The 24,940-nt window shown below is 43.0% G+C and overlaps 1 protein-coding gene across 2 annotated transcripts; it reads right to left on the reverse strand.

Moving 5' to 3' along the window:
• Positions 1-298: 298 nt before the first annotated feature.
• TADA2A (transcriptional adaptor 2A) lies at positions 299-24,197 on the reverse strand. 2 transcript variants are annotated; one of them, XM_068655949.1, is made up of 16 exons: positions 24,072-24,197; positions 23,172-23,308; positions 22,373-22,479; positions 21,409-21,468; positions 20,679-20,770; positions 19,065-19,222; positions 17,734-17,822; positions 16,908-16,980; positions 12,333-12,396; positions 10,329-10,372; positions 9,258-9,368; positions 7,783-7,854; positions 7,053-7,185; positions 6,323-6,366; positions 3,783-3,856; positions 299-1,877 (listed from the first exon to the last, which is right to left on the reverse strand). In XM_068655949.1, exons 2-16 carry the CDS (start codon positions 23,194-23,196, stop codon positions 1,692-1,694), a joined length of 1,332 nt encoding a protein of 443 aa, XP_068512050.1. In that variant the 5' UTR covers positions 23,197-23,308; positions 24,072-24,197; the 3' UTR covers positions 299-1,691. The 2 variants fall into 2 exon arrangements, with proteins under 2 accessions (XP_068512050.1, XP_068512049.1); XM_068655948.1 differs by having other exon boundaries at positions 23,172-23,368; positions 24,072-24,192.
• Positions 24,198-24,940: the final 743 nt, after the last annotated feature.

Below are 24,940 nucleotides of genomic sequence, written 5' to 3' on the forward strand. Positions count from 1 at the left end.
AAGGCGGTTTTTCTTTTGGTGTAGTATAAAAAGACAACAGGGGAAAGCATTTACAGCTTTGTCCCTTCCCTTGGCACTTCTGGTCTATGCAATCTCAATTTCTGCAGGCTTCGTGTCAGTCACCAGTAGGTCGTTTATTGCTGCTGCTTTCCTTTAAATAGGAGCACTTACTAGGTAGCTTGGTGCCGCGTCCACGCAGCCACTGTTGTGCATTTATCTCCTCTCTCCTGGTGAGAAGCTGATGGGTACAGACGCAGGCAGTTGTGTGACCTTCACAGTCCAGGAATGTAGATTTGAGCATTTTGGATCATTTTGATTTTATTACAAACCAAAATACTTCACATTCAGTGGCACCTCAGGTACACAGGATGGTTACTCTTGGGGAGGGGGGGCAGAAACAAACAAACAAACAAAATCTAAAGCCAAACCTCTTCAATAGGCATCGGTATAGTTACAGGCTGGGCTTTTCAACACGATCCCCAAGTGGAGAGCAGGCAGCACCCTGCCTGCTTTGGCCATTAGGTTGCTCACGGAATGTTGTTTCAGTCAGAGCCCGCTAACGAATTGCACCGTACATTAGCAGTGGAAGCTGATAAACGATTTACTGTCTGGTAAACCTTGCCAAGCAGCATCTGGAAAGGACCGTCCTCATCACCCAGCTGCATTTTCAAACGCACATGGTTCGTACTGAGGTCTCAGGGAGGATGCTCTGATGCAGCCGGGTGCTCTGTGGCTGCGCAGCGACTCGCTGCACCTTGCCCTGGCTTTGTCGGCCAGCTGGGCACACGCTCAGGCTGGCAGCAAGGGCTGGAAGCGCACGCCCTGGGTGGTTTGTGGTTTTCTTCACTTTTTATCTTTTGTGAGAGAGAACGTCAGGGTATGGAGTAGCTTTTTTTTTATGTTCTGAAGGCTGATCCGCTCTGCTTGTAACATCCAGCCTTTCCAATGAGCTGGGGCAACCAAATCAGAAGACTTAAAGCGAAGGATTATACAGGATGTGGCAATCGCAGATCAAGTAGGGAGCAGATGAAGCTTATTGGTTTGTACAGCGCTCTCATGCTGTGATATGTGCTAGTATCACATAAAAGTAATAACTGCTGAGGAGCTTCCCTGGAATGTCCTCTCCCATCCTTTATCATAATTAAGTTAAAAAGACCGGACTATTGCAAGCTCTATTTTTACACCCTCCAGCATGCGCTATCTCCTTTGGAAGCTGACGCTGTTTTAGGAAGGAGTACAAGAAGGGAGGGGACCCATTTCTATGCCCTGTACTCACACAAAGTAAAAGCGTGACTCCTTACGTGCTGCCCTTCTGTCCTTATTCCGTGTCACTGTCAGAGTAAAAGTACCGCGATTCCCTTTTTAGTTACACGAGGTGTTAGAAGTGAATGCCCATTCACATTTAAGATTAACTTATTTGACATACGATCCTTTCCAGTGCTACTTGGTGGTGTAATTCTGACAACAGCAGTGTTAAACAGCAGAATTAAAAGGAAACCAGACAAGGAAATGTCAGTATTCACACAACTTAACAAAGCTTCCTACTTCTTTTTACAAAAAGAAGCTCCTAAATATTTCAGACAATGGGAAATGTCCTTCATTCAACTCCGTTAAAATGTTTCAGCACTGTCCAAGTGACTTCAAACCTTCTTCACATCTGTCTGCTCCAGCCAAAGCTCTTCTGCCTGTCCTCAGGCTTTCGTGATGTACCCTTCTCTGATAAGGAAGTCATAGATTTTCCTGGTCTTGTTCACATCGATCTTGATGAGCGCTCTAGCTTGTGCAAGTCTCAGGCCTCCTTGTTTGTTACACTCGTTCACTAAAGCAGCTTTATATTCTAAATAGGCTCCAGGGACCAACCTCACCATCTGACAGAGCTGGAAGACAAAAGGCGAAGTTAATAAACACAAACGCTTGTCACGCTTTGCCATTCTGTGATCTCTGCTGGGGGAGTAACATTGTGAATATTTTCCTGAAAACATTCCCAGTGTATTTTTTTGTGTGGGGGAGGCACAGGGTAAGTGCATTACGAGCTGTTTCGATCCACAGGTAGGGAGAGGAGGAGCTTGCTGGCTGCTACATTCAAAAACATTCCTGACTGAAAAATAAACTAGGAGGATGAAAGCAGGCTCTCAGCTCACAGGAGCGTAACTATGAGTGTGTCCTGTGTGGGCGTTGTTCTTTGCAGACCAAGGGAAGTACGCATGCCAAAGAGACTTGCAACCGGCAATTCAGCTCGCTGGACAGGAGCCAGGGAGGGCATCTGTCTATTAATCCCCTGCAGACTGAGTCTTTAATATCTTTCTACAAAAGCAGCAATGCACACAACGCTTGCCCCCTCCAGAAATCCAGGGGGGAAACCGTGCAGGGGAAACTGTGCAGGGAAACTGCACTTCGTGCTTGGAAGTTTGGCAAAAGGCACCACGAGGCGCTCCTGCAGGCTTCAGAGAGCTGCTTTCAGGGGCTCCTGTGCTCCCATTTAGCTTCCAAATACCAGCTGCCTCCTAGATGGTGAGCTGTATTGCTCCCAGTGGAGAAACCGGCTGTCTCCTCCTTTTAATAAGGAAATGCTTAATGATTGCTCCTCATTGATAGGAAATTGCGGAATTCAGAGGATCTCAGACTTTATGTCTCAGCTGACAAGGAAATCAGATTCCCCATACACGCTAATGTCCTAGTCACAATTATTTATGCACTTAATGGAGCCAGAAATGCCATGGTCCATGGTCAACCTGTGATCTGATTTTCAGTGCCTCCATCCCCAGTGAAGGGGAAACTGTTTGCACACAGAGGGAGATCTCTGAAATGTTTCGCAAACACTGAAACCTGCCTTGTGGACAAACTAAGATTATGACTTCTATTTAAAAACAAACAAACCAACTAACCAAGCAAACAAGAACAACAACAAACAACCCCAAACCTTTTATTTTGGTAGCTTTTCAGAGCTGTCTTTCACCGAACAGCTGTATTAAAGGATAGGCCTGGAATGGGCTGCGAAAGAAACCGAGCCACAAATGCACGGCAGGCCCCTTGCTGCTTCATTTCACTCTCCTGGGGGCTGTGGTCCCGTTTCTGGATGTTTTGTTCATCTTCCCCCTGCCTCTGAGTACTTGAAGTGACTACAAGAGTGCTCTGTGTGGCTCTGCAAGCTCCAACACCAGGCCAAGCTTAACAAGTCATAGCTTAAAGAAAGCCAAATTCCCCGCTCTGCCGTGGGTATACAAAGAGCTTGATATACACATTAAAGGGCAGAAATATGGAAAAAACAAGAACGCACTTATCACCTCCGTGATTCACAGCAGTGTTAAACAAAAACAAAGCAAAACAAACAACCACAACTGGTTGAGGTTTGGCTTTGAGATACCTGGAGCACAAGAGGAGCTGCATTATTCAGGCTCAGTGATCTGTCCAGTGAAGGCCTTAATGAAATCCTCTACCACTTTTAAATAGATGTTCATTAAGAAAATACAACCCTTCTGCTCACCCTGGAGCATAATGGAGGAAGACAGTGTCATTTCTGGACGTTATAATGGCATGTAATGACACCTTGGCTCTCTCCACCTTTCTTTGCTAAATAAGGTAATTTGCTGCAGCCGTGTTGTACATATTCACTAACTGCAATTAAGCTGACTGGGAGGAATGAGTGGCTATTGTGAGCAGGAAAAAGTTGTCAGGGCCTACAGCTGCTGTGATGTTCACAGCACCTGGGACAGATGGTGCGAGTACACCTGCGCCGTGGGGATAATGTTTGATATAAATTACCTTTTCCTTCCCTTCCTTACCTCCTTCTCCTTCTCGTTGAGCTTCTCTGTGCCTGGCAGACCCGTGAGGTTCAGTGGAGGGGCGCTCCGTCTACCTGCGGAGACAAGAACCAGGAACCTTGACAAACTCTGGCAGCAGTTTGGACGTGGCAGGGCTAGGCGTGTTTTCAGAGGCAATTAAATCCCCATGATGTTAACCTGCTGTGATCCATGGGCTTATACAGAGAGTTATTTAGGGCTTAACATAAAAACGACACTGTTTTGATAAGGCATGGTTTTGCAACTGATGTAATTAAGCGCTGTGAATGCTTGTGTGAGGGCTCCCGTGCTGCTAACGATGCCTCAGCAGCTTTTGGGAGGAACAGGAGGACAATGGCTTTCTGACAGAGGGGAACTGGCCCTGTGTGAGCTGGGCTGAACCTCCTGACGAAACTCCTTCAGCCGGGGTCGGGGAGTTCAGGGCTGCGTGGAGGTGCTGCAGCGAGGGTGTGCCCTGGGTGTGCGCGGCGTGCAGGGCTGGCCCCCAGCAGCTCTGCACCACGTACCTGGCGAGGATGGCAGACTGCTTATTGCTGAGGTGAGCAGGTGATTTCTCTGGCTACACTGGCAACTTCCTGAAGCAGAGTTCTCTTTAAATGCCTTTAAACATGATGTGGATGTTGCAAAAGCCAAATGCAGTTAATGGATTTATTTTTGTCTGTGATGATAAACAGCCCTGAAAGAAGTATCTGTCACAAGGTGGTCTGATAGTTCTCCATTTCACAACTGTTTATAACTTTGCGGAACTTTAACTGTGTAGCTTAAAATGTCACAAGGGCTACCTGCAGGTTTTTGTTGTTGTTTTTTTTTTTTCCTCTCCCTGCCAAGTTCCAGAGCTCAGAACTAAACCTAGGGGTATTTACTGGCATTTTTAGAAACTCTGCTGACCCTGTGCAGTGGGCTGCAGAGCTGGCATGGTCAGAGAGAGCCCTCTGGCCCAGGACAGACGTCCCAAATTTGGCAAAGTGTGAGATCTTGGAGAATCTGCAGCTCCGTTTTCCCAGGGCCTGTCGGTTGCTGCTCCCAACCCTGTCTCTGGGGCTGAAGCCTCTCTCCCCGTGCCCCCACAGGAAAGGCTGGGTGAGGAGGCTGGTCAGGGAAAGAAGCCCTTAAGAACTAAGAACGGGAGCAGTGAGGCTCTGCAGGTGCAGAGGTAGCAATTTCCCAGCAGTGCTCCCTTCCTACAAGGCATCCCACCTCGCATGCAGCGATGAGACAGTGCAGAATTTGGTTTTGCTTTTTTAAGGACCTAGGAAATGACACACACATACAAACTGCATTAAAGAAAATATATTAAGGCTGCAAATCTGAGATCTCAAAATCTAGAATTAAAGTTAAGCAACGTTAATTTGCCCTCTTGTATATTCAGTATGATGCAGCCTTTAATTATACAGACACGTGGCAGTTTTTCCACGGTATCCCTGCCTTATTCAGTATGCAGGATGTTCACTTAATTAGCAACTATTTGGTATTTTGTTTGGGTTTTGTTCAACAGGTGATATTGGTTGTAAATACTGCGTGCTATCTGAGTTCCATAAGCAAAACAAATAATTTTTTCTGGGGCTCTTCTCCCTTACTGGCCACAAAATAAATAGTTCACAACCGAACGATTTTGTTCGTACTGGCCCTTCAGCTGAGGGGAGGCTATCTCCACTTCATGGTACCCAGTCTGAGCTGCACAATGCTACATTCTCCCCAAAACGGCAGATTTTAGCTATCATTGAATAGGTTTAAAACAGTGTGTGTACTGATTTCTGCAGTGACTAATTGCTTGGTATTTTGACCCTACTTTCCAGGGCTTCTGTGGCAGAAATGAGGTAGAACATGTAGGCTTAGTGGCCACCTAGAAGTTTGGTTCGAGTGGTTTGTGAACATCCACATAAAAACTATAGAGACAGAACTGGAAGCTGGTTTTCTCCAGCAACATTTGATAGCCTTGTACTAAAACTTTATCCTTGTCTTACTGCGTGCCATCTGGTGACCTCGACAAACGAGGCTACGAGCGTACAGAGGTCTCGTTCACAAGGGCCTCGACTGATCCCTGAATCTGTCCTTACTGGGCACTGAAAGAAGCAGGGCTCCTCTTGCTGCTTTATTGCCTGCTTCTTTGGTAACTCTTTTTTGACATCCTTTCCTCCTAAATCTAAGTTCTGTTGGGTTCATATTGCTATGATGTGTCGTATATAGCTCTACTAAAAACTGGATTAGCTTTACCTTTTAAAGGTACATTTTTGTTCCCATGTGAAAAATATGGTCTATTCTGCCTTGTTAATGTAGCTTTAGGATGGGTTTTCAGTCTGTAAATAGAAAAATCCAGAAATTCAGCAAAAAAATATAGGCTTTGCACGTGGAATGAGTTGCAGGTTGAGGCAACATTGACTAAATCAGTGCTTAACCGTAAGACTTGAGGACTGACACTTTTGTACTCAAGAGAAGGAGTCACTCTTCAGCTGGTTGTCTGAACAGTATTACTGATGTATGGCTGGCTGGCTTTTTATCACACACCATCATCTAACAGTTACCTGAATTTGAAGGAACTGGTGCTGCGGGAGTCAGGCCAGAATCACTGAAAAGAAAGGAAAATTTCAATTTGTCGTCATGTTTGGTAAGAATAACTGTGTGTGTTGGCTCTGAGACTACTTTTTTCCAACTTCTGATTCAACTTGCATAACCCAGGCCCTGATCTGAAGTCAACAGGATTTCTAAATATTTACCACTCCCAGACTGAAGACCATGTCTGAAACCTGTTATTATTATTATTTTTTTTAAAGAATGAAAGATCCAGTGGAGACTGACTGGGGAAATTACAAATCATCTTCTCGGATCACGTAGCACACAGGACGCACTTCCTTTGCATCGCAGCTTGTTCCCTCAATCAAAGTGCTTGTGCAGGGTGACTAGGCATTAATAATGCTGCTACATCTAAAATCATCTGAAACATTCTTAAGTGTCATCTCTGCTCTCATTACTATCCTAAAAGACCTCATTTCCCTCCATGACTTTATTAACAGCAGGTAAGTTCCTGAAGCATAAAACGCAGAAAGCAGAGACTTTGAGCCCACAGTAGTCACTTCCTTGCCTGAACTTCAGCAAGTGTTATTGCTCCTACTCAGTTTCTTGCCCTTCTGAATTTTGCAGACTGTTCCTACTGGCATAAATTGGGAATGCTTTCATTATTACCAGACAGAGAAGTGTTTCTGTACCTCTCTGACTACAGCTCGTGTGTGAAAGGCAGTCTTACTGTAACCGTACATATCGGCTTGTCGGCTGAGCCACTGCTGGCAGGCGCTGCTGTCCTGGATGTACTGCAGGACTTCCGACAGCATCGTGCGCTTCAGGCGTTCCTCGTCTCTTGTCTTCTTCAGGTGATCGTACGTTCTCGCACCTGGGGGTAACAGATAGCACATTATAGCACATTCTCTCCAGCTGCTTTGGTCAGAACTGCTGTTTTTTCTGCTTTAAGAAATTAGGGAGAAACTGTTCTCTAGCTCTGGACCAGACTCTGCTATTCTCCCTCATGACAACTACTTGGCATAAGAAGGTATTGGACTGAACCCCACACCCCTCCCTGCTGTCAATTTCAGGCCAAAAACAAACAAAAAGGAATTCCAGGACAGAACAGGCCATTTTTTTAATTTAGAGGTATTAGCCTTCTCTCCAGATATCACACTTACTGACAGTCAAAATGCCCAGAGGTGCAGCACTAGCACTGTGCAATGCTGTACGTTTCTTCTGGAACTTTTGTGGAAGGGTGACTAAAGCAGAGCTTGGCTAGGCAGCGCGTTCTCCTAGCTGATGGCTCAAAGCAACTCGAAAAAGCACAGCTGAACAGATAGATTACTGCTAAAGCCTAGCTCACTTAAAGAGCTAGGTAAACACATTTCTAAAGTATCTTTGATTCCAACACATCCTAAATGCTGCAAATTCATCCTTCCACACCTTGATGAATGGGAACGGGCTGAATAACCCCTCAGGTACTTACTACAGAAATTGGTGATTCCTGCTGCTCTGTATTCCTGCAGTCGTTTGATTTCCCTTCGCAGCTCAAATTCCACTGGTTTACCCCAACAGGAAGCAGAAGGAAAATCCAAAAAAAAAAACAATACACCAAGTGTGGGTCAGTGGGGATGGCAGTGAATGGTGGTGTACTAGGAATATTCCAATTTCTTATTTGTCTAGGCAGCTGAGCTATGAAATGTACAGAACCACAGACAGGGTTAACCCCTCTGCACAAGCCCATATCAGATCTCAAACTCATTGTCTGTGTCATAACACACTTTGATCACAGATTTAAGCTGTTTTCTAGCATTTGAGTGCTCAGAAAAGTTATTTTATCTTCATGCTTTGACAGTTTCTTTGCCATACCCTGGACAAAGCAAGTAACAATAATGTAGGATTTCTGCAAGGCACTTCAATAGGGCTGAAAAACTACTCATCCAGGCTCCTTTATGGCATCCAGTGCTGTCTTTGAACTATGATTTTTGTAACTGGACCTTCTAAAATTTTTCCTTGTAGACAATTCTTTCTGCAGTTGGTAAGATTAAATACCCATGTTTCTTTTGCTCAGAGTTATTTACTGTAGCTGTTATTAGCTGGCTTCAATGCTTTGCTTGGCTTTACAGTGAGCGACACAGATTGTCTCAAATTTGTTTAGTCATAGTACTCAGGAGACCTGTGTAATGTGCGTGTGCACTTGACTCTCAGGTTAATGTGAGGACTTTGCTGTCACTACCACAACAAAACTAAGCTCAGGACTAGCGCTCACATGTTGGACTCATGATTTGCAGGATCATGCGTTTGGTATTCAACACAGTGTCCTGAAAACACAGTCACAACTGTTGAAATGCTTTGTTCTTTCTAATGAGCAATGATTTTCCCAGTTTAAGTCACAGAATTAAGCAGGATGTAATGACTTGTATTGGAATTTGACTAAATGCATGCTGTGATTATGCATAAAGACTCGAGATGATTTGGTGATGGAACAATGCCTCTTCCTTTAAGGTAAGGAACGTAATGACAGCCGCACCATATAATTATGTACACACATAATAGTTTAACGCATATCTTTCAAAGAATTCACAGTTTGCTGCCAGCTCCCTATCTCAATCCAGGCACCAGTTTTAGGGACTTTGTGCTTTCATTGATACGCAGTGCCAGTAAAGGAACAATAGCGTTTTGATAAGAAAATACTACTTCGAACATGTGGCTGGAAGGTTTCCCAACTGGGAAATCAAACACAGAACTGGGACACAGTTTAGTGGAAAGAAACACTTGCTACATGTGTAATGTATCAACCCACAAACACATTTGTTTTTCTGAGGCAGGCAGACCAGGGAGGAGGAGAAAACAACCTCCTGCCTTCCAGGAGTGGTATATATTTAGGAAAGGCTGTAGATGATGCAACCCCTTATTATACCCGTTGAAGAATGTATATGCTAAAATCTTCAAAATACCCACATGCATGGCTTTCAATGAACTTATCATGCTCTACTGGTCCAAGAATTCGTGCAAATCGTCGCATTGTTTCGTAAAGGTCTTGAACCTCCTTCGGGTATCGTCTTTCCAAAACTACAGGGGGGAAAAGTGATAACTTTGTCAGCAATGTCTTTGGACTTGTGAGATTATGCTGAAAAGACAGGGGTACTTTCATGGTAACTACTAATAGTTCCCTACACTTGGGTGTGGTTTGCACCAAAATGGTAAAACAAACAAGCAAAAAACAGTGGCTAAATTCACAGATATGCCCAAATTCCATTAGTTGCAACAGATGCTGAGATACTGATGGGCAAAGTACTTAGGAAAAATGCCTCTACCATTAGTACTAGTAAACTAAATTAGTGGTTGTATTCTTTTCCTTTATGCTGGTAAGGCCTGGATTCATAAACAGTAGCTTGAATAGTGGAGCCAGAGTGGACTGATGTCCCAAGAAATTGTTGGAATGCTACCAAATTTTCCACAAATTGCTTTCAGCTATTATAATAAAACATCAACCAAAAAAATAAACCACGTAAAATTATACATAAATTATTTGTATCCCATATTACTCCTACTATAAAAACATAAATTGAGGGGAACTTGAAAGGACTATACCAGCCCCCATGAACTGCCCAAACATCAAGATTTGGTACATCTCTTTGCCATTTTGGTATCACAACTACAAATTTATTAGTAAGAAGCAACAAAATTATACAGCCCTCACAATTAAAGCCAAAAAGGACGATATTTAAATAATGTTTGACAATTTCTTAGACTAGTGAGATGCACTTAAAAGACCTAGATTTCACCTCCAGCCCTCTCCCTACTCAGTGAGGAGACTGAAATGCTCTTGAAGAGCAATTCAGAAGCACTAACTACACCACTGAGCTGGGAGCAGTCAGAGCCAGCCAGCTGGAAATGGCTGAGCAGGAGGAAATCTGGTGGAATTCAGAACATCTGAGTATGGCCCAGTATGTATAACCACACTGGTGAACATACAAAGTTTTGTCTCCCAAGCAGAGGCCACTTTAAACAGTTACACTTGGTACTCACTCTGAAATTTTCTGAGGTTGATTAGACCATGATCTCTTATAATTCTGTAATTAAGAGCAAAATGGTATTAACAAAAGGCATTTATTCACGTCTTCAGTTTGATTTAAACATTTTGATTTAAACTATCACAGGGGCCTAAAACTAAACACATTAACGTTCTACAACTCTGGCCAGCTGAGGAACATGACGCAGTGATGCAGCGAGGTTTTAATCAGGGTAGGCTTTGGATAGTGGTGTGCATTAGTCCAGCTCTGGCAGCACTAAGCACAGAGGGAGCTACAGTTGCTTTAAAGGGTTTGAAAATTCTTTTTTAGACACAGATTTCGTATCTGCAGTGTCTCACAACTTGTCTTTCCAAAATTGGAAGCACAGCGAATGTCTCCTGAAGCATGATTTCCAGCTTCAGCAAGACACAAATGTCCTTCCACTAGAGCAAGGGTGAGAGATGGAGGGTAAATGTTGTCACTGGGAGCAGGATGGAGGAGATTTCCGTGACAGCTTGGATTTTAAAAAGAAAATGTTTTAGATAACTCATGAGTTTGAAATGTTCATGACAGGATTGGGGAAGTGAGCAGTGTAATAAGGCAGGTAAGATATTTACAAGGGGATGACAAATACATTTGTCACAGGTTTCTGGAAATGTCATGTGGCCATTGCTATGTGGCAACTCGCTCAACACCCGACTTGATCCTTGCAAATGACACGAGATACCGCACAGCTAGGCTCATCAGGGTCAGCTTGGACTTTGCTCTATAAAACCCATTCCATTTTCTTCACTATGTAGAAAAGAATGTTCTTGTCCCATGTAGAGATGACTTTCTGAGAGTGACATCAGCATTTTTACATCCTTTTCCAGATTTTTGTCCCATCCAGCTGGAGAAACTTTACAAAAACTGACACTGGTATGAGTTATATCACTTTCTTTTATTAAGACATGATGCACCAAACTGAAAATTATACCACATAAATATTTTTAATTTATGAATTATAAAGAACCAGGTCAATAGATATGAGCTCCTAACCTGTCCTTCACCAGAATTATGATGTATTATAGGAAGGAGTGGAGGAGTCTTACCACAAATTACTAATTCTTCCAGCAGGCAATAATACACGAAGATATAATTTTAAATATTGAACAAAGTATTTGAAAGTTATAATAAAATTGAATTTGATGAATAGATTGAGTCATTTGAAAAAGCTGTCAAATGAACTGAATAAATTATTCAAACTCATGCCAGCAGTATAGTTATCTTCATTATACATTGTGAAAAAACTAACTTCTGGACCACTAATAGTCAAAAAATAAATGATGCAAGCATTTCTACGGAGAAAGTATGTTGAGGGGGGAGGCTAGCAATTAGTCACAGACTGACAGCTTTTTTTCCCCTTAAGTAGCAAATAAATTATAGGCAGTCCATCGATATTACATAGGGAACAGAAAGAACAGAGATTTGTCTTATTTTCTGGTTCCTACCTCTGGATCTGCCACCAGTTTCCCAGATATTATTTCAGTTCTCACTCTGCAGAATGACCACGCCATCTCATAAGGTGTCCTAGAAACTTATTTTTTTTAAATATAACTGGATTGGGGATAGTAATGTGAAGAGCACTGTGACTGTGATTTTCCTGCAATAAGGAGCATTGGAAAATAGGCTTTTCAAAATTAATGACTTGTTTTGAGTGTTCAAAGGAGAGTTAAGGTGTGTAGAGGTCCTTTGTTACCCACGTGTACAAAAAAGAGATCAAGGCCTGTTAATCTGTGTTTTCTGGCTTGGTACCATAGCTAAAGCCATGTGCTTGATCTGAATCTATGCAGAGAAGAACTACACATCCAGAATGAAGCCTGTCATGCAGATCTCATAGCAGAAGGTCTCCATACCTGGCAATTGTCTGGAAGGGTGCTACAGGAAATTAATTATCCTTAGTATTAGGACAGCACTGGGGGATAAAACATGGTAATGAAGTAAAGGAACGTAGTTATTGCTTTATTGCTTGAAAACTTACTTTTTTCTTCTCTGTCTTTCCTTTAACCTGGAATGATAGATATCTACAACTGCGATCTTCAGAGCTGCAAAATAGAAAAACACAGATTAGAAAATATGTAATGAATCACTGTGTTAACGCTAAGTTTCAAGCCCTTATGATCATGGCAGGCTGAAATTGTCACTTTGATGTTTGAAAAATCCTATGGCAATTTTATAGGGGCATAAAACCACCAGAAATTAAAATTCTTCAGGCTGTATATGTTATATGTAGGATGTTTCTTTTGCTGCTTTCAAACACATTACTGCCTGTATATAGGAACTTGGGTAGATTCTGAGAACTCTTTTCCTTTATACAATCTTGGACTGTTTTACCATTAGCACGTATTTGTTCCTTCATACGTGCCATTGTTAAATATTCTTTCTCCTGAAAAGTAAGTTTATCAGATTTAAGGATCCGAGGTACCGCTTTTGGACAAAGGCTTCTTTGCACATAATGAGGAACTCCAAAAAAATAGAAAGGCAAAGTTCTGAACTGAGAAGATTCAAAGTAGCCTTTGCTACCGTTCTTGAAAACATCTACAAGATTTTAGCTCGTTAACGTCTAAACTTATCTATCTGCTAGAAGAACAAAGAGAATAGTTCACGGCAATGTGGAGAAGTACAGGAAAAAGTCATGCTCATTAGAAATCATATCCTTTTCGAAATGAAATCTGTCTGCAGTCCTGGCTGATCTACTCAGAGATCCTTCAGCTTCTTTTTCCTGTGACCATCAGGTTAATAAACTTCTTTGGTAAATTCTCAGCAGAAAAGATAAGGAGACACCTATCACCTTCCCTTCCCTCATTTTGTTAAATAATACACAAATTCTAGGTCATTAAATGAGCGTAGAGTTGGTTGGCTTTTTTTTTCTTTACTTTAAGCATTTCAGTATGCTCCCTGAAGGAGCAGGCTTAAGACTTGACAGTGGGTTTACAGTCTGAAAAGACAACATGCAACTGCTTGAAACTAGGCAAGAACATGTCCCCTTTCAGCCCCCGCTGCTGCATAAGCAAAGGTGGCCAGAATGTGTCAGAATCCAGAATCCACCCCTGCTCCTGTAGTTACAAGAAAGGAGCAAAACCGATACTGGCTGGTTATTGATTGGACTCTCCAATAAATAATGAATAAGGCAATTAAGAAAGAAGTGTGGTTATGCGGTTATGTGTCTATTCTAAAATATGTGTTCATGTGTAAACACCAAGAAGCCCTTAGCCTCTAGGCAATTCATCTGAGCAGTCTGCTGGGTAGCAGAATTTCGTATAACCAGGGCGAAAGCCCAAGGGCTGTGCACATCAGCTCAGGTGCCATTGCTTTTGAGTTACACTTGCTGACCCTGTATTAACAAAAAAGTCTTGAATTTATACAAAACTGATTTGATGTTAACCTAGGAGAAAAAATATGTACGAAGGCAGGAGGGGTAGCACAAACGTTCTCACTTCTTTTTGGAAGTCTCTTTCAAAAGCAGTGTTCAAGAACCACCGTGTATTTTCATAAAGGAGTATTTAAGTTTCCTAATTTAAGGGCAGACATGGGTTGTGAATTCTCCTTCTTGCTTAAATGTGGGGATAAAAGAACGGGAAATGCAGTAAGTTAAACATGAATGAAATATATTACTAAGTGTTGGAATCAGTGCCAATTTATGGAAAATATTTTTGTATTTTTAAACCCTGTGCAAGCTAAGCTAGCATGTTATTTTCTGGGGTTTGTGTGGGCAGAATTTAATGAGTACATGCACAAATTGCACTGGAGAGCCTCTATAAATATCACAAGCAATTGTGCACCAATAACCATTGCATTTTGATGCTTTCACCTAAGTGCACAATATTCTAAAAGAAATTACGATCAACTGGGGAGGGGAAGGAACATTCATGAGAATAAATTAAGGGAAAAAGGGAACTTCTATGTACAGAAAACAACAGTATTTACTGCCACATGTACTTTTGGAGGGCCTTTTGTTTTTGATAAACATATTCACAAAGAGACAACTGATTATAAGATCTGGAATACAGGAATAACTCTGACTATTATACTGTTACCTGCTGCACTGAAATGAGAAAAGAGACGCTGTACGAACGAAAATGATTTGACTGCTCTTTCCCCCATGAATTATACTAGGGAGTTACTTGTTTGTACTGGTAACTGAAGATAAGTTGCCATTCTGTGAGATGGTCAGAGTGGCTTTGCAGGATCCAGCGATAGGCAGGAATTCAAGGCTTCTTTCTCCGTTCCAAAAAATCAAAATATTTTGGTTTCTTAAGACATTGTCCAAAACAGTTTCTTTGCTTTTCATTCCTCTTCAGCCTCATTTGGTCTGCAAAAACTTTTGAATGCTAATGAGTGAGAGCTTTGTTTTGTGCTAACTAACCTCTGCTTGGCATGCAAGGCCCAAATAATGGGAAGAATGCAAACTAATCAAAGCAAACAGGCTGCGTATCCAGTGTGTGCCTGGCTGGGACAAACTTCATGGCTACAACCCAAATTTACTCCCCCTGGAGGAAAGCAGGACCCTAAGCAAACAGGGTATCTACTTGCAGAGTGTGTCAGAACCTTACATAAAAGAATAAATACCACTGAGTATTTTGACCATTGTCTTGTATCTTATGGAAGGAAAAAAGTTTGCTATTTGGCCAGCAAAGAATTTGTCTCAAGCAGGTGTAGTGGAAGACAGCCACAGGGCTGCTTTTCAAGGACACTTCTGCGAGATGCAGTGTAAGAAGTTTGCCAGTGGGCAGGGCTGGGGTAGTGAGGCACATGAGAGACAGGACAGGCATCCTTGGGAGCGACTGCCAGAACTTGCGCCTCCAGGGCTGCCTTGCAACCTCCTCTGCCTGCAACTAGAAAGTGCCAAGATTTCCTATGCAGTCCGAGCACTCGCCCCTTCCTTCAAATCTAAATGGTGAACCATTTTGTAGGGTATTAAGTCATGCAATTAAGTTGCAAAATATTCCCAGTGAATCAAGCAAAGTCAGCATCTGAGATCTTCAAAACTGCAGGACAGAAAGAGATGTGGCTCCCTCCTTTTTTCTTCTAGCTTGGAGAAAGCAAAGATCTAATCCCAAAGTTTCTTTTAGAAAAGCATTCTTTCCTTCCCTGAGATGCCTCATATAAGAGAAAAACAGCTGGCTAGACCCTGCGACTTCATTTTTGTAGAGGCATTCTCTCTCACGTAGGCAGATCCAGAACAGCTGTGGGAAGGAAGCTGCCAAAGTCCCTGAGCTAAGAGATCGAAAATGTAGTTGGTCACGCTGCCTAACCTCTGCCAAATGGAGTTTTCACAAGGCAAAAGCCTGATGTTCTGTACTAAATATGCAAGACAACTAAAGAATGGACTAAAGAACACCCAATGTAATTATCAGGCAAAATATTTGACAGACAGAAGGAAGTATTTTTTCACACACTATGTAATTAAATTACTGAACTCCTAACTCAATTGTGCAACTCAGGGCTACAGGATGTTATGGGGGCAAAAATACAAATATATATATGGTTCCAACAGTAGTTAGCTAAGTTCATGCAGGACAGATTCTTTGGCCAAAATGGTCTGAACACAACCTGTGGCTCAGGAATTTGCTAGATTTATGACTGCAGGAAACTTGGAAGATACACCAGGAAAAGTATCAGCTTGTACTTGTCTTTTCTTACTTTCTTCTGGGTGTCTGCTATGAGATACTAGCAGGTTACTGACCTAGAGAGACCTTTGGTCTGGCCCTGCATAGCTTTATGGTATTCTGAACAGAAAAGGAAAGCTGATTTTTGCAGTCAGATTTACAACTTAAACCAGGAGGCTGGTAGGAGATATATTAATTGGCTGAATTGTGCAGGGGGAGAAAGAAATGTGCGAGGGGTATGGAAGAAGGTGCTGATAAACCAGCACCTTCATTAAACTAACAATTAATGAGTAGACCTAGGAAAGTATTTTGCTTTTCCAGTTTACTAGGGCTCCCTATAGGACATGGAAGCAATAAAATATGTTTTAATAATAATAAAGCAGTGGAGAGATGGCACGATGCATCTGTGACAAGTGCAAAAGCCAGCTCCCCTTTCAATAAAAGTTAAAAGGGAAGAGAGGCTGATGTATGATTCTCATAACCTTTTTTGTGCCAAGGGAGTTTGCATTCCTTAAAACTATGTGTACGCTGCTAAATTTCAAACTGATTTTGTAAGTTTGGAAGGACTGTCTGTACATAACAGGATTTGTCTGTCTCCAAAGGGTGGTAAGACTTTAGCTGAGAACAGCCTGACATAGACGGAAGAATTCTGAAGCATAAACACAGTACTTTTAAACATTATGTGTACTTATAAATGTGGGAAAAAAGTATGATCTTTACTTCTCTATGGGTTAAAACCTAATTTTAATACTTTCTGTTATTTGGTACCACAGAAACTCAGTAGAAGTAAGCGAACTCACACAACAACCCTCGTCAGGTACAACTAATGCTGCTCTAACTGTAGAGGAAAATGCTGCTCTAATGTAGAGGAAAAAAGACCCAGTGAAACACTGTGTATGCACCGTGAAACATTGCTTTCAAACAATGTATGAAAACAGGGGACTTACCGTGCAGAATGTCTGAATCATCTTCTACAAAATCAATATCTCTTAAATCCCACTCAGCATAGTTGTCAAACTCCTGTTCAGAAGTGATTAATAAACTGTCACTAGCTAGCACTAAAAAACTGGTATCAAGTTTCAGTACACATATAAGTACTGAAAACACAGATATGTACACGTGCATGGCTGTACAAGGCTCCATCCTTGAGCAATGTACATCACAGGGGAACTTAAACGAGTTCCGGCTGTAACCAGAACAGGATATGGTGATAGGATAATGAGAATTAATCAGGTTCTCCCCATAGCTCCCACACTGTGGTAAAAATTCTGCTCAAACATATAAAAACAACACACCCCTCTATGGTGGAATTCATCCCTCTATGTATAGGAGCTTGTTTTGCAACAGGAATTGGGGCCCTGGGCCCACAGCTAAAAACACTGAAAACAATGCAGCCTTTCAAGAGACCTTTGGATCAGGCTCCTGTCTGCTTCTCCAAGGCAAATGAAATAGAAGCACACTGAATCTGACCCCTTCTGCCAAGCATCCGATTCATGACATCGAGTCTGTCTGAGTAAGAGCCGTTCACAGTGGACATCTGGTGGCAGCAGCAGCCTTACAGCCCGGGGACGCTCGGGTTGCCTGCTCGCTGCTTTGCAGGCCTGCAGCGCCACCTCTGCAATTAAATCCCTGGTTTAATCAGTCTGCCCTGTCATCCTGCCAATGACTTCTTAATGAAGAATAAAGACCTATAGGCAGAGGCATGCAAGCACGTGTTTGCTGATCTCACGTTCAGTAGCAAATATAAAATTATGAGAGAAGGAAGAGTCTTACCTCAACAAAGTCAGCTCTTGCTGGCATATACCCAGCCATATCTCTGGAGAGCAAGGAATCGAAAGTAGGCCGTGGGGGGTCATCAGCAGCTGAAAAAATAAAGGTTTTCAGTTGTTGTGTAGGGTTTGGGGTCTTTTCTAATGCAAAAAGATTGTAAATAAGTGTTTCTTTTGAACAAAAGTGGGGATAATTAGTTGAAGAAAAACACCCTGATTGGGGTTTTATGCAGGGTTATGTTCAGAAATTTACTGGGAGAAAAATACTGTAATCTCAGATCTTTGCAGCATTCTTGAAAGTCAAACACAGAAATTCAAGGTAATAAACAGGCTATAAAACATAAACTCTGCATTTCAGAACTCAGCATCCCCCTGGTAAACCTCTGCCGAGACTTGCTCTCAGTGTGCAGGTTCTTTTAGTTAATAGCAACAGGGGTGTTAAATCTGCCACCTTCTGGGTGCCATTTACAGAGAGCTGCAATTAAAGCTCTACAGCTCTGAAGTTTTACAGCGCTTCCCAGCTGAGGATCTCAGTGTTTTACTGATAATAATGGACCAAGGCTCACAACACACTTGTGAAGGAGCTGAGCGTTATAAGTCCCATGCTACAGATAAAGAAAGCTGAGGCACGGAGAATTTCTCTTGGCCCATGTCACATAAAAAAATCAATGACAGCCAGGAATAGAACCAAAATCGTCCAGTTCCTACTGCTTTAGCTCTAAACACTTTATAATGAAATTTAAACCTCCAGATATCAGGCAATCTTTTCACCCAGCTATTTTGGGGAGCCTTACACTGGAACAGCTGACAGACTGGGGGAATTGTAAAGATGTTCAATTTAAGTAAACCTGATCGTTTGTTAAATTGCTGAAATTCAACACATACTTTTTAAAGGCAGTTCTGAAGAGAGAGGTATGAATTCAGCATTGCTTAAAGGGAATGATTTTATGACAAATTTCACCAGCTAGGCCTGTAGAAAATAGATAATCAGATGAAATATTTTAGAGGTAGAAACACCTTTTCAGTTAAAATTGCTACACAGGGTCTGGAAAAGAGAAGCAATCACCTCAACATTGGGGTGAGAACTCACACTGGTAATTACAAGAAGCACATGCTGTTATTTTGAGCCAAATGTGAGGTAGCTTTGAGGTAGCTTGTCTTTTGAATTAATGTGTATATCCAGGCTTTTGCTATGGTGATTTCTGCAAATGACCATTTCTACTGGTTTGGCAGAAACCAGTAGAAACCTGTCTTTCTCCAAAGGTTGTTGACTCCAATTCTGAGGAGTGGAGACCTTGCAAGGAAGCTCCCTGTCAGCAGGCAGGTGGTACTCACGGTGGAATGGGATGGCCGTTTCGCTGTGCTGTGCCTCTTCCACCTGCTTCAGGTTCAGTAATGTAGATGCAAACAAGGGGTTGTTGATAAAGTGTTTCATATAATGTTTCTCACACTCCTCCTTGGATTTTGTACACATCTGGTTGGCTACGTCCTGCCTGAAGTAGGAAGAGGGGGAGGCTTAATATGAATTACACAGAAATATTGAGTTCTTTTCAAAATACTGGTCTCAGATCTGTATTGAATGTGCTGTGCGATCTAGTCAAAAGGGTCTAGATACTTCCAGGAGATTCCCTCTTTCCATCATGCTAACACCAAGCCAATACTTAGATGTTTGATTGAAGTTACTGGGCTTGGGAACACTTTTTTGGTGATGTCATGGGCAATGCAGCTGACTGTTCCCACGTGAGAAACTCCCTGGCGGGCAGAATATCTCAAATCTTTTACATGTTTGAAAATTTAGTATTGTTATTTGAGGGCTTTTTATACATTTTACTAACTAATGGTAAATCCTAAGCCAGCAATTGTATTCTGCTTCTCAAATTGCTCTTGTGATTTTAACTGGACAGTGGTTTTCCTTCTTGCATAGGGATGTTCAAGTTTTTTCAAACACTGACGTGGTTGTACCAAAGACATTCTAGAAACCCTTGCTGAACTTTCCTGGAAAACTGGTTGAGTAGAAATATGACGTATTTTATCTTAATAGAATGGCTGTATGGATGTGTGAGTTGAGGACTTAAAATATCAGAACACCAGCAGCAATTGTTTTAATTTGTTAAACTACGCTGCATGCAAGAGATTTCAGGAAGGAATGTCAGTTTTCTCCTTTATTTGGAAAAGGCTGAAAAAAGCCAAGTGTTTAAGGAAAAGATTACTTGTATTGCAAAGAATAGCAAAGTATACTGGATGGCGAACTTGCCGAACATAACCACAAACAGTTTTCAGCCTTAATTATGACCGTACACATAATTAGCACTGTACACATAAGAACTCACAGTTCTCTTTCTATATATTTTGGAGTTCTGTACTTTTAATATAGCAATCTTTCCATGAAGGAGAAGAGGGATAACTCATGACTACAGATCTCCTTTCCTTATAGATGCATAAAAATCCTGTAGCAACTACAGAAATTAACAGAACATAATCTAAAAATATTAAATATTTCCAATGGTCTGTTATAAATGTGACAGAAAAGCAGGATACAAACAAACAAAAAACCAATACCTGGCTAGCCAACTGTAAGCAAACTGAAACCACACGGGATAAGAAACTTTGCAGTTGCTTTTTACACAGGTGTAAAATGAAGCACAGAAAATCTTGTGCAATAGTTGAGTTTCTTCAAAAACGGGTTACTTTACTGTGAATGGAGGGAGCTTTGTACTTTGCTGGAGGTGCCCTGCGTCACACAAGAGGCCTTTAGCAATTTCCTTGTGTATCTAATAGATGAAAACTGAATCTGCTACCCCAGTCTTCTGCTCTAGCTGCTAAATTAGTGTCTCACCCATGATGAGTCACTGAACATTCATCGTGCACTGATGCATTCAACAGTACAATCCAGTGAAATGAAACTCTACCCATCATTCGCTGAAATTGGCTGAGCCACGAAATTCTCACCAGTTTCCAAATCCACAGTCCATCACAGCTTCTAGCAGTGCCATTTCCTCTTGAGCTGTCCAGTTAGGATCCAAGACAGGGAAATCTGAAGTCTGGAGGGAAAAAGAAGGCAAATCAAACTGCTGTGATTCTCTGTTATAATCCATCAGATGAAAAGCAAAAAAGCTCTAGACTACAGGGCAACACAGTGTATAGTACTGGCAGTTTTTTTACCATCTCATGAATCTTGATAACTGTTGAATTATTTAGGCTATTGAGTCATCACCTACGGTAAGAATTTGTTTGTTCTTACTAGTTTATTCTCCTGAATACACTGTTACATGTTCTACCTACCAGCTGTAATTTGACAGTTATGTGATGAAACACAGTAAAAATTACCAAAGACTTTTAAAGCGATTCATTTTTGGGGGAGAAAAAAAAACAACAAAAGAATAAAGAAACAGAAGTTGATTCATCACGGTTAAAGTACTGGTAAGTCTAGTGAGATGCATTGTGCTATCTAGGCAGAATAAAAAATGTACCTTTAAATGTCTCCACTATTCCATTACGTTCCAGGGGGACGTTTTTCTTTACTCTCAAGGAAGACTTTTGTTTTTAAATAGTTCTAAACCTCTGAATCGAATAACTGTATTAGTTAACATTTTCACATAATATTAGTAAGCAAGATTCTAACTCCTGGGAAGTCAGGAGATTTCAAGATTGAGTAGGTATAACCTAAAGGAGTATTTACCATTATCTCGTAAGTATGATCACTTTGATGTTTCTTGTATTCAAATCCTCGCGTGAAACACTGTGGAACAAAAGATTAGCATTATTGTTACTCTCTTACTTCTGTCCTGAAAACATTTTAACCAACTTCTTTTTTCTTTTTATTCTCTGACCACTGTGCATATAAAATATCCAACATATCCAACCCGATATGCTAAAAATGATATTTAATCTTTCTGATTTCACTTTAAAAAAATTTATAATGGTAGAACAATCTGTGTTAAAATAATTTTGAAGCTTTGTAGTGTTCCTGTCTCCTGCACCAGCACAGTTTGCAGGTATTTTCACCACTTACATTTCTGTTTTTTTTTTTAAGGACAGGTAAAAGAAAAAAATACATCCAGTGTACAAAATATGGTTTTGTTGTACATACCTGAGCTAAGCTCCTTTTTCAGTATTAGAGGTTATTTCAATTTTTTAATCATAAATAATGCAAACTTATTTAATAATTAAAACCAGTAGTACCTTCTGTGGTTATTCGATCACACACAGAACTTTTAAATAATCATATCTGGCCACAGTTATTGTAAATATTGCAAATTTCCCCCTAATTTCCCTTTCCATTTGAAAGGAAAAAAAAAAAAGTTGTGAGGACAGGGAAAGGGTGTTGATGGGTTTTCTTTTCTATATTTCAGCAACAATACCTCTCTAGACATGCAGCAGCATGCTCTGTTACAGTCAGGCTGACTGCGTGTATTTAGGTAGCTTTGGCTGCCTCCACAAACATCTCCTCTGGCTGCTCATGCCTCAGTTCTTCAGCCTCCCATATTTTCTTTGTCATTTCCCTGTCCCTGAGCAAATAAGTGTGTTGATACAAGTTTACAGAGACCAGTTATTAATGTGCTTGTGGAACAGCCTGGCACCGGGCAGGCCTTTGATGACTTTCTCAAAGAAATGAAGGTCTTTGCTTTTATCCTTGCGCTCACCTGCAAGCAGAGGAGGAAGGGAGGAGGCCCACACTCCGCACACTTCACGTAGGGCTCTGTGAGGTACGAAGAGCAGCCTCGGCACGGAGGCTTATCAAAGGGGTCATCTGCGAAGCCAAAAGTAAATCTCATGGAACAAACATGGCACTGGTTTTGCAATCGCACACACTCACTCGTGTCCAGCAATTTAAAATGAATCTTTTTCCTCCTGCAGCTTCTCCAAAGATCTGTAAGGCAGATTTTGGCACTTTCACCTCTGCTATAGACCCGGTGCACTGAGGGCCAAACCCAAACTTGTGCAATCGAGTTGGAATGAAAGATTTCCTCCACAGCAGCCTCCTGGTACAAGCCAGCAGCTGCTGAGCAGACCCACGGCCCTGTGCATGGAGCACAGTGCACAGAGAGCTGCCGTCCGTCTGCCTCTCAAAGCACAGTGCTGTGGTCAGGAGGGCATCGCCTTGACGGCTCTGTCACCCGTCCAAGCCTCAGACTCTGCTCAGATTGCTGAGCAAGGAGGGAAATGCTGCCCTGCCAGTTCTTATTCTGCTCGTTGCAAAGTAGTCAAAATACCGTCATGAGCAATATTTTTCCCTCAAAGAAAATGGATTTGAACTAGCCCAACTATGAAGTAGAGAGAAACAAAGACCCGACTCATTCATGCAGTCACGCTGCCGGGGATGGGATCAAAGCAGTGACCCCGTGGATCACACATTGCTCCTTTTCCGTCTCTCTCCCAGCCAGCTGCCAACAGCTTCAAACCGCGCCAGACGCTTTCTGGACGCCACCTCGGGGCACTTACTGCTGAAGGAGGCCAGGCGCTCCATCCCTCTCCCCGGCTGCTATCCTTGCTCCTCCGAGTCGAGCTGTCTCACCCCAAAACCCGCAGCGTACGTCCCACAGGGGTGTCCCCTGCCTGCAGGAGTCTTGGGGGAAGTCCTGAAGAGAAAAGCAGGGGGCTGTCAGCAGCCTGCTGGACACGGCTGTTGTGTTTTCGGCCTGTGAGGAGAAACCAGAGGCAGAGGGTCGGGATGTGTGGGGAGAAGGGACGCGGGGCGCCGGGGATGCTCCTCAGGGGTCCCACCAGGGCTGGTGACAGAAGTGACGGCAGTGCCACGGCTCTGGCCTGCACCACACTGCCAGGGATGGCGGCTGGGGGGTTTATAGCCGGGTTTGGAGCTTCCCTGCTGTGTGTGTGACAGGGACCGTGTGTGACAGGGACTGACGTGGGGGTCTGTGGAGCCCAATGGCTCCCCAAGCACCCAGCCAGGGGCCGTGAGGGGCTGAGGCGTCCTGCCCGAGCTGTGCTTGTGCCCCCTCCCCTTGGTGTTACTGACACGAGTGCCTCATTAAATGCTTTGCACAATTAACGCCCCCCCCCTGGGCTCTCAGCCCCGCTGAGGGGAGCGGGATGGGCGCGGGGCCCCCCAGCGCGGCCACACCCTCCGAGGCCCCTCCCCCTCCCTGAAGCCCCTCCCCCTCCCCATCAGACCCCGCCCCCTCCCCAGGCCCCGCCCCTCCCGCCGAGGCCCCGCCCCCATCCCCACGAGGTACGTCACGTTGCGGCGGTGCCGCCGCGCGCCCCGCGTTCCCCCCCCCCTCCCCGCCCGTTCCCGCTCCCCACTCCCCGCTCCCCCCCCGCCCCCCCCGCTCCCGCTCCCGCCCCCTCCCGCTCCGGGCCCCGCCGCCCCCCCCCCCTCACCTCGCGCCCGCCGGGCCCCGCGCGCCGCGGCCTCCCGCGGCCCCGCCACGGCCGTGCGCGTGCGCGGGGCGGGCGGGCGGCCGTGCGTGCGCGCCCCCGCCCCGCCCCGCCCCCGCCCCCCCCCCGGGCTGAGGGAGCGCGGCGCGGGCACGGCCGTGAGGGGAGCTCGGGGCTGAGGGGGGCGCCTGGCGCTGGGGCCGGTGTCTGTACAGGAGATGGGTGTACACAGCGCCCCGGAGGGTGTACAGCCCTGTCATGTGTGCGTGTATCGCCCCGTATTTATGTGTATTTCTGTTATATGCACATATATTGCCTCATATTTATATATATTTCTGTTATATGTGCGCATATTGCCCCGTATTTATATACATTTCTGTTATATGTACATATATTGCCCCATATTTATATATATTTCTGTTATAACGTGCACATACTGCCTCATATTTATATATATTTCTGTTATATGTGCATATATTGCCTCATATTTATATATATTTCTGTTATATGTACATATATTGCCTCATATTAATATATATTTCTGTAATACGTGCATATATTGCTTCGCATTTATATACGTTCCTGTTATATGTGCGCATATTGCCCCATATTTATGTACATTTCTGTTATATGCACATATATTGCCCCATATTTATATACACTTCTGTTATATGTGCGCATACCGCTTCATATTTATGTACATTTCTGTTATATGTACATATATCGCCCCATATTTATATATATTTCTGTTATATGTGCATATATTGCCTCATATTTATATATATTTCTGTTATATGTGCATATATCGCCCTGTATTTATGTACATTTCTGTTATATGTATATATTGCCCTGTATTTATACATATATGATAT

Source organism: Anas acuta, chromosome 19, assembly GCF_963932015.1.
Source record: "Anas acuta chromosome 19, bAnaAcu1.1, whole genome shotgun sequence".
Classification (NCBI taxonomy): Eukaryota; Metazoa; Chordata; class Aves; order Anseriformes; family Anatidae; genus Anas; species Anas acuta.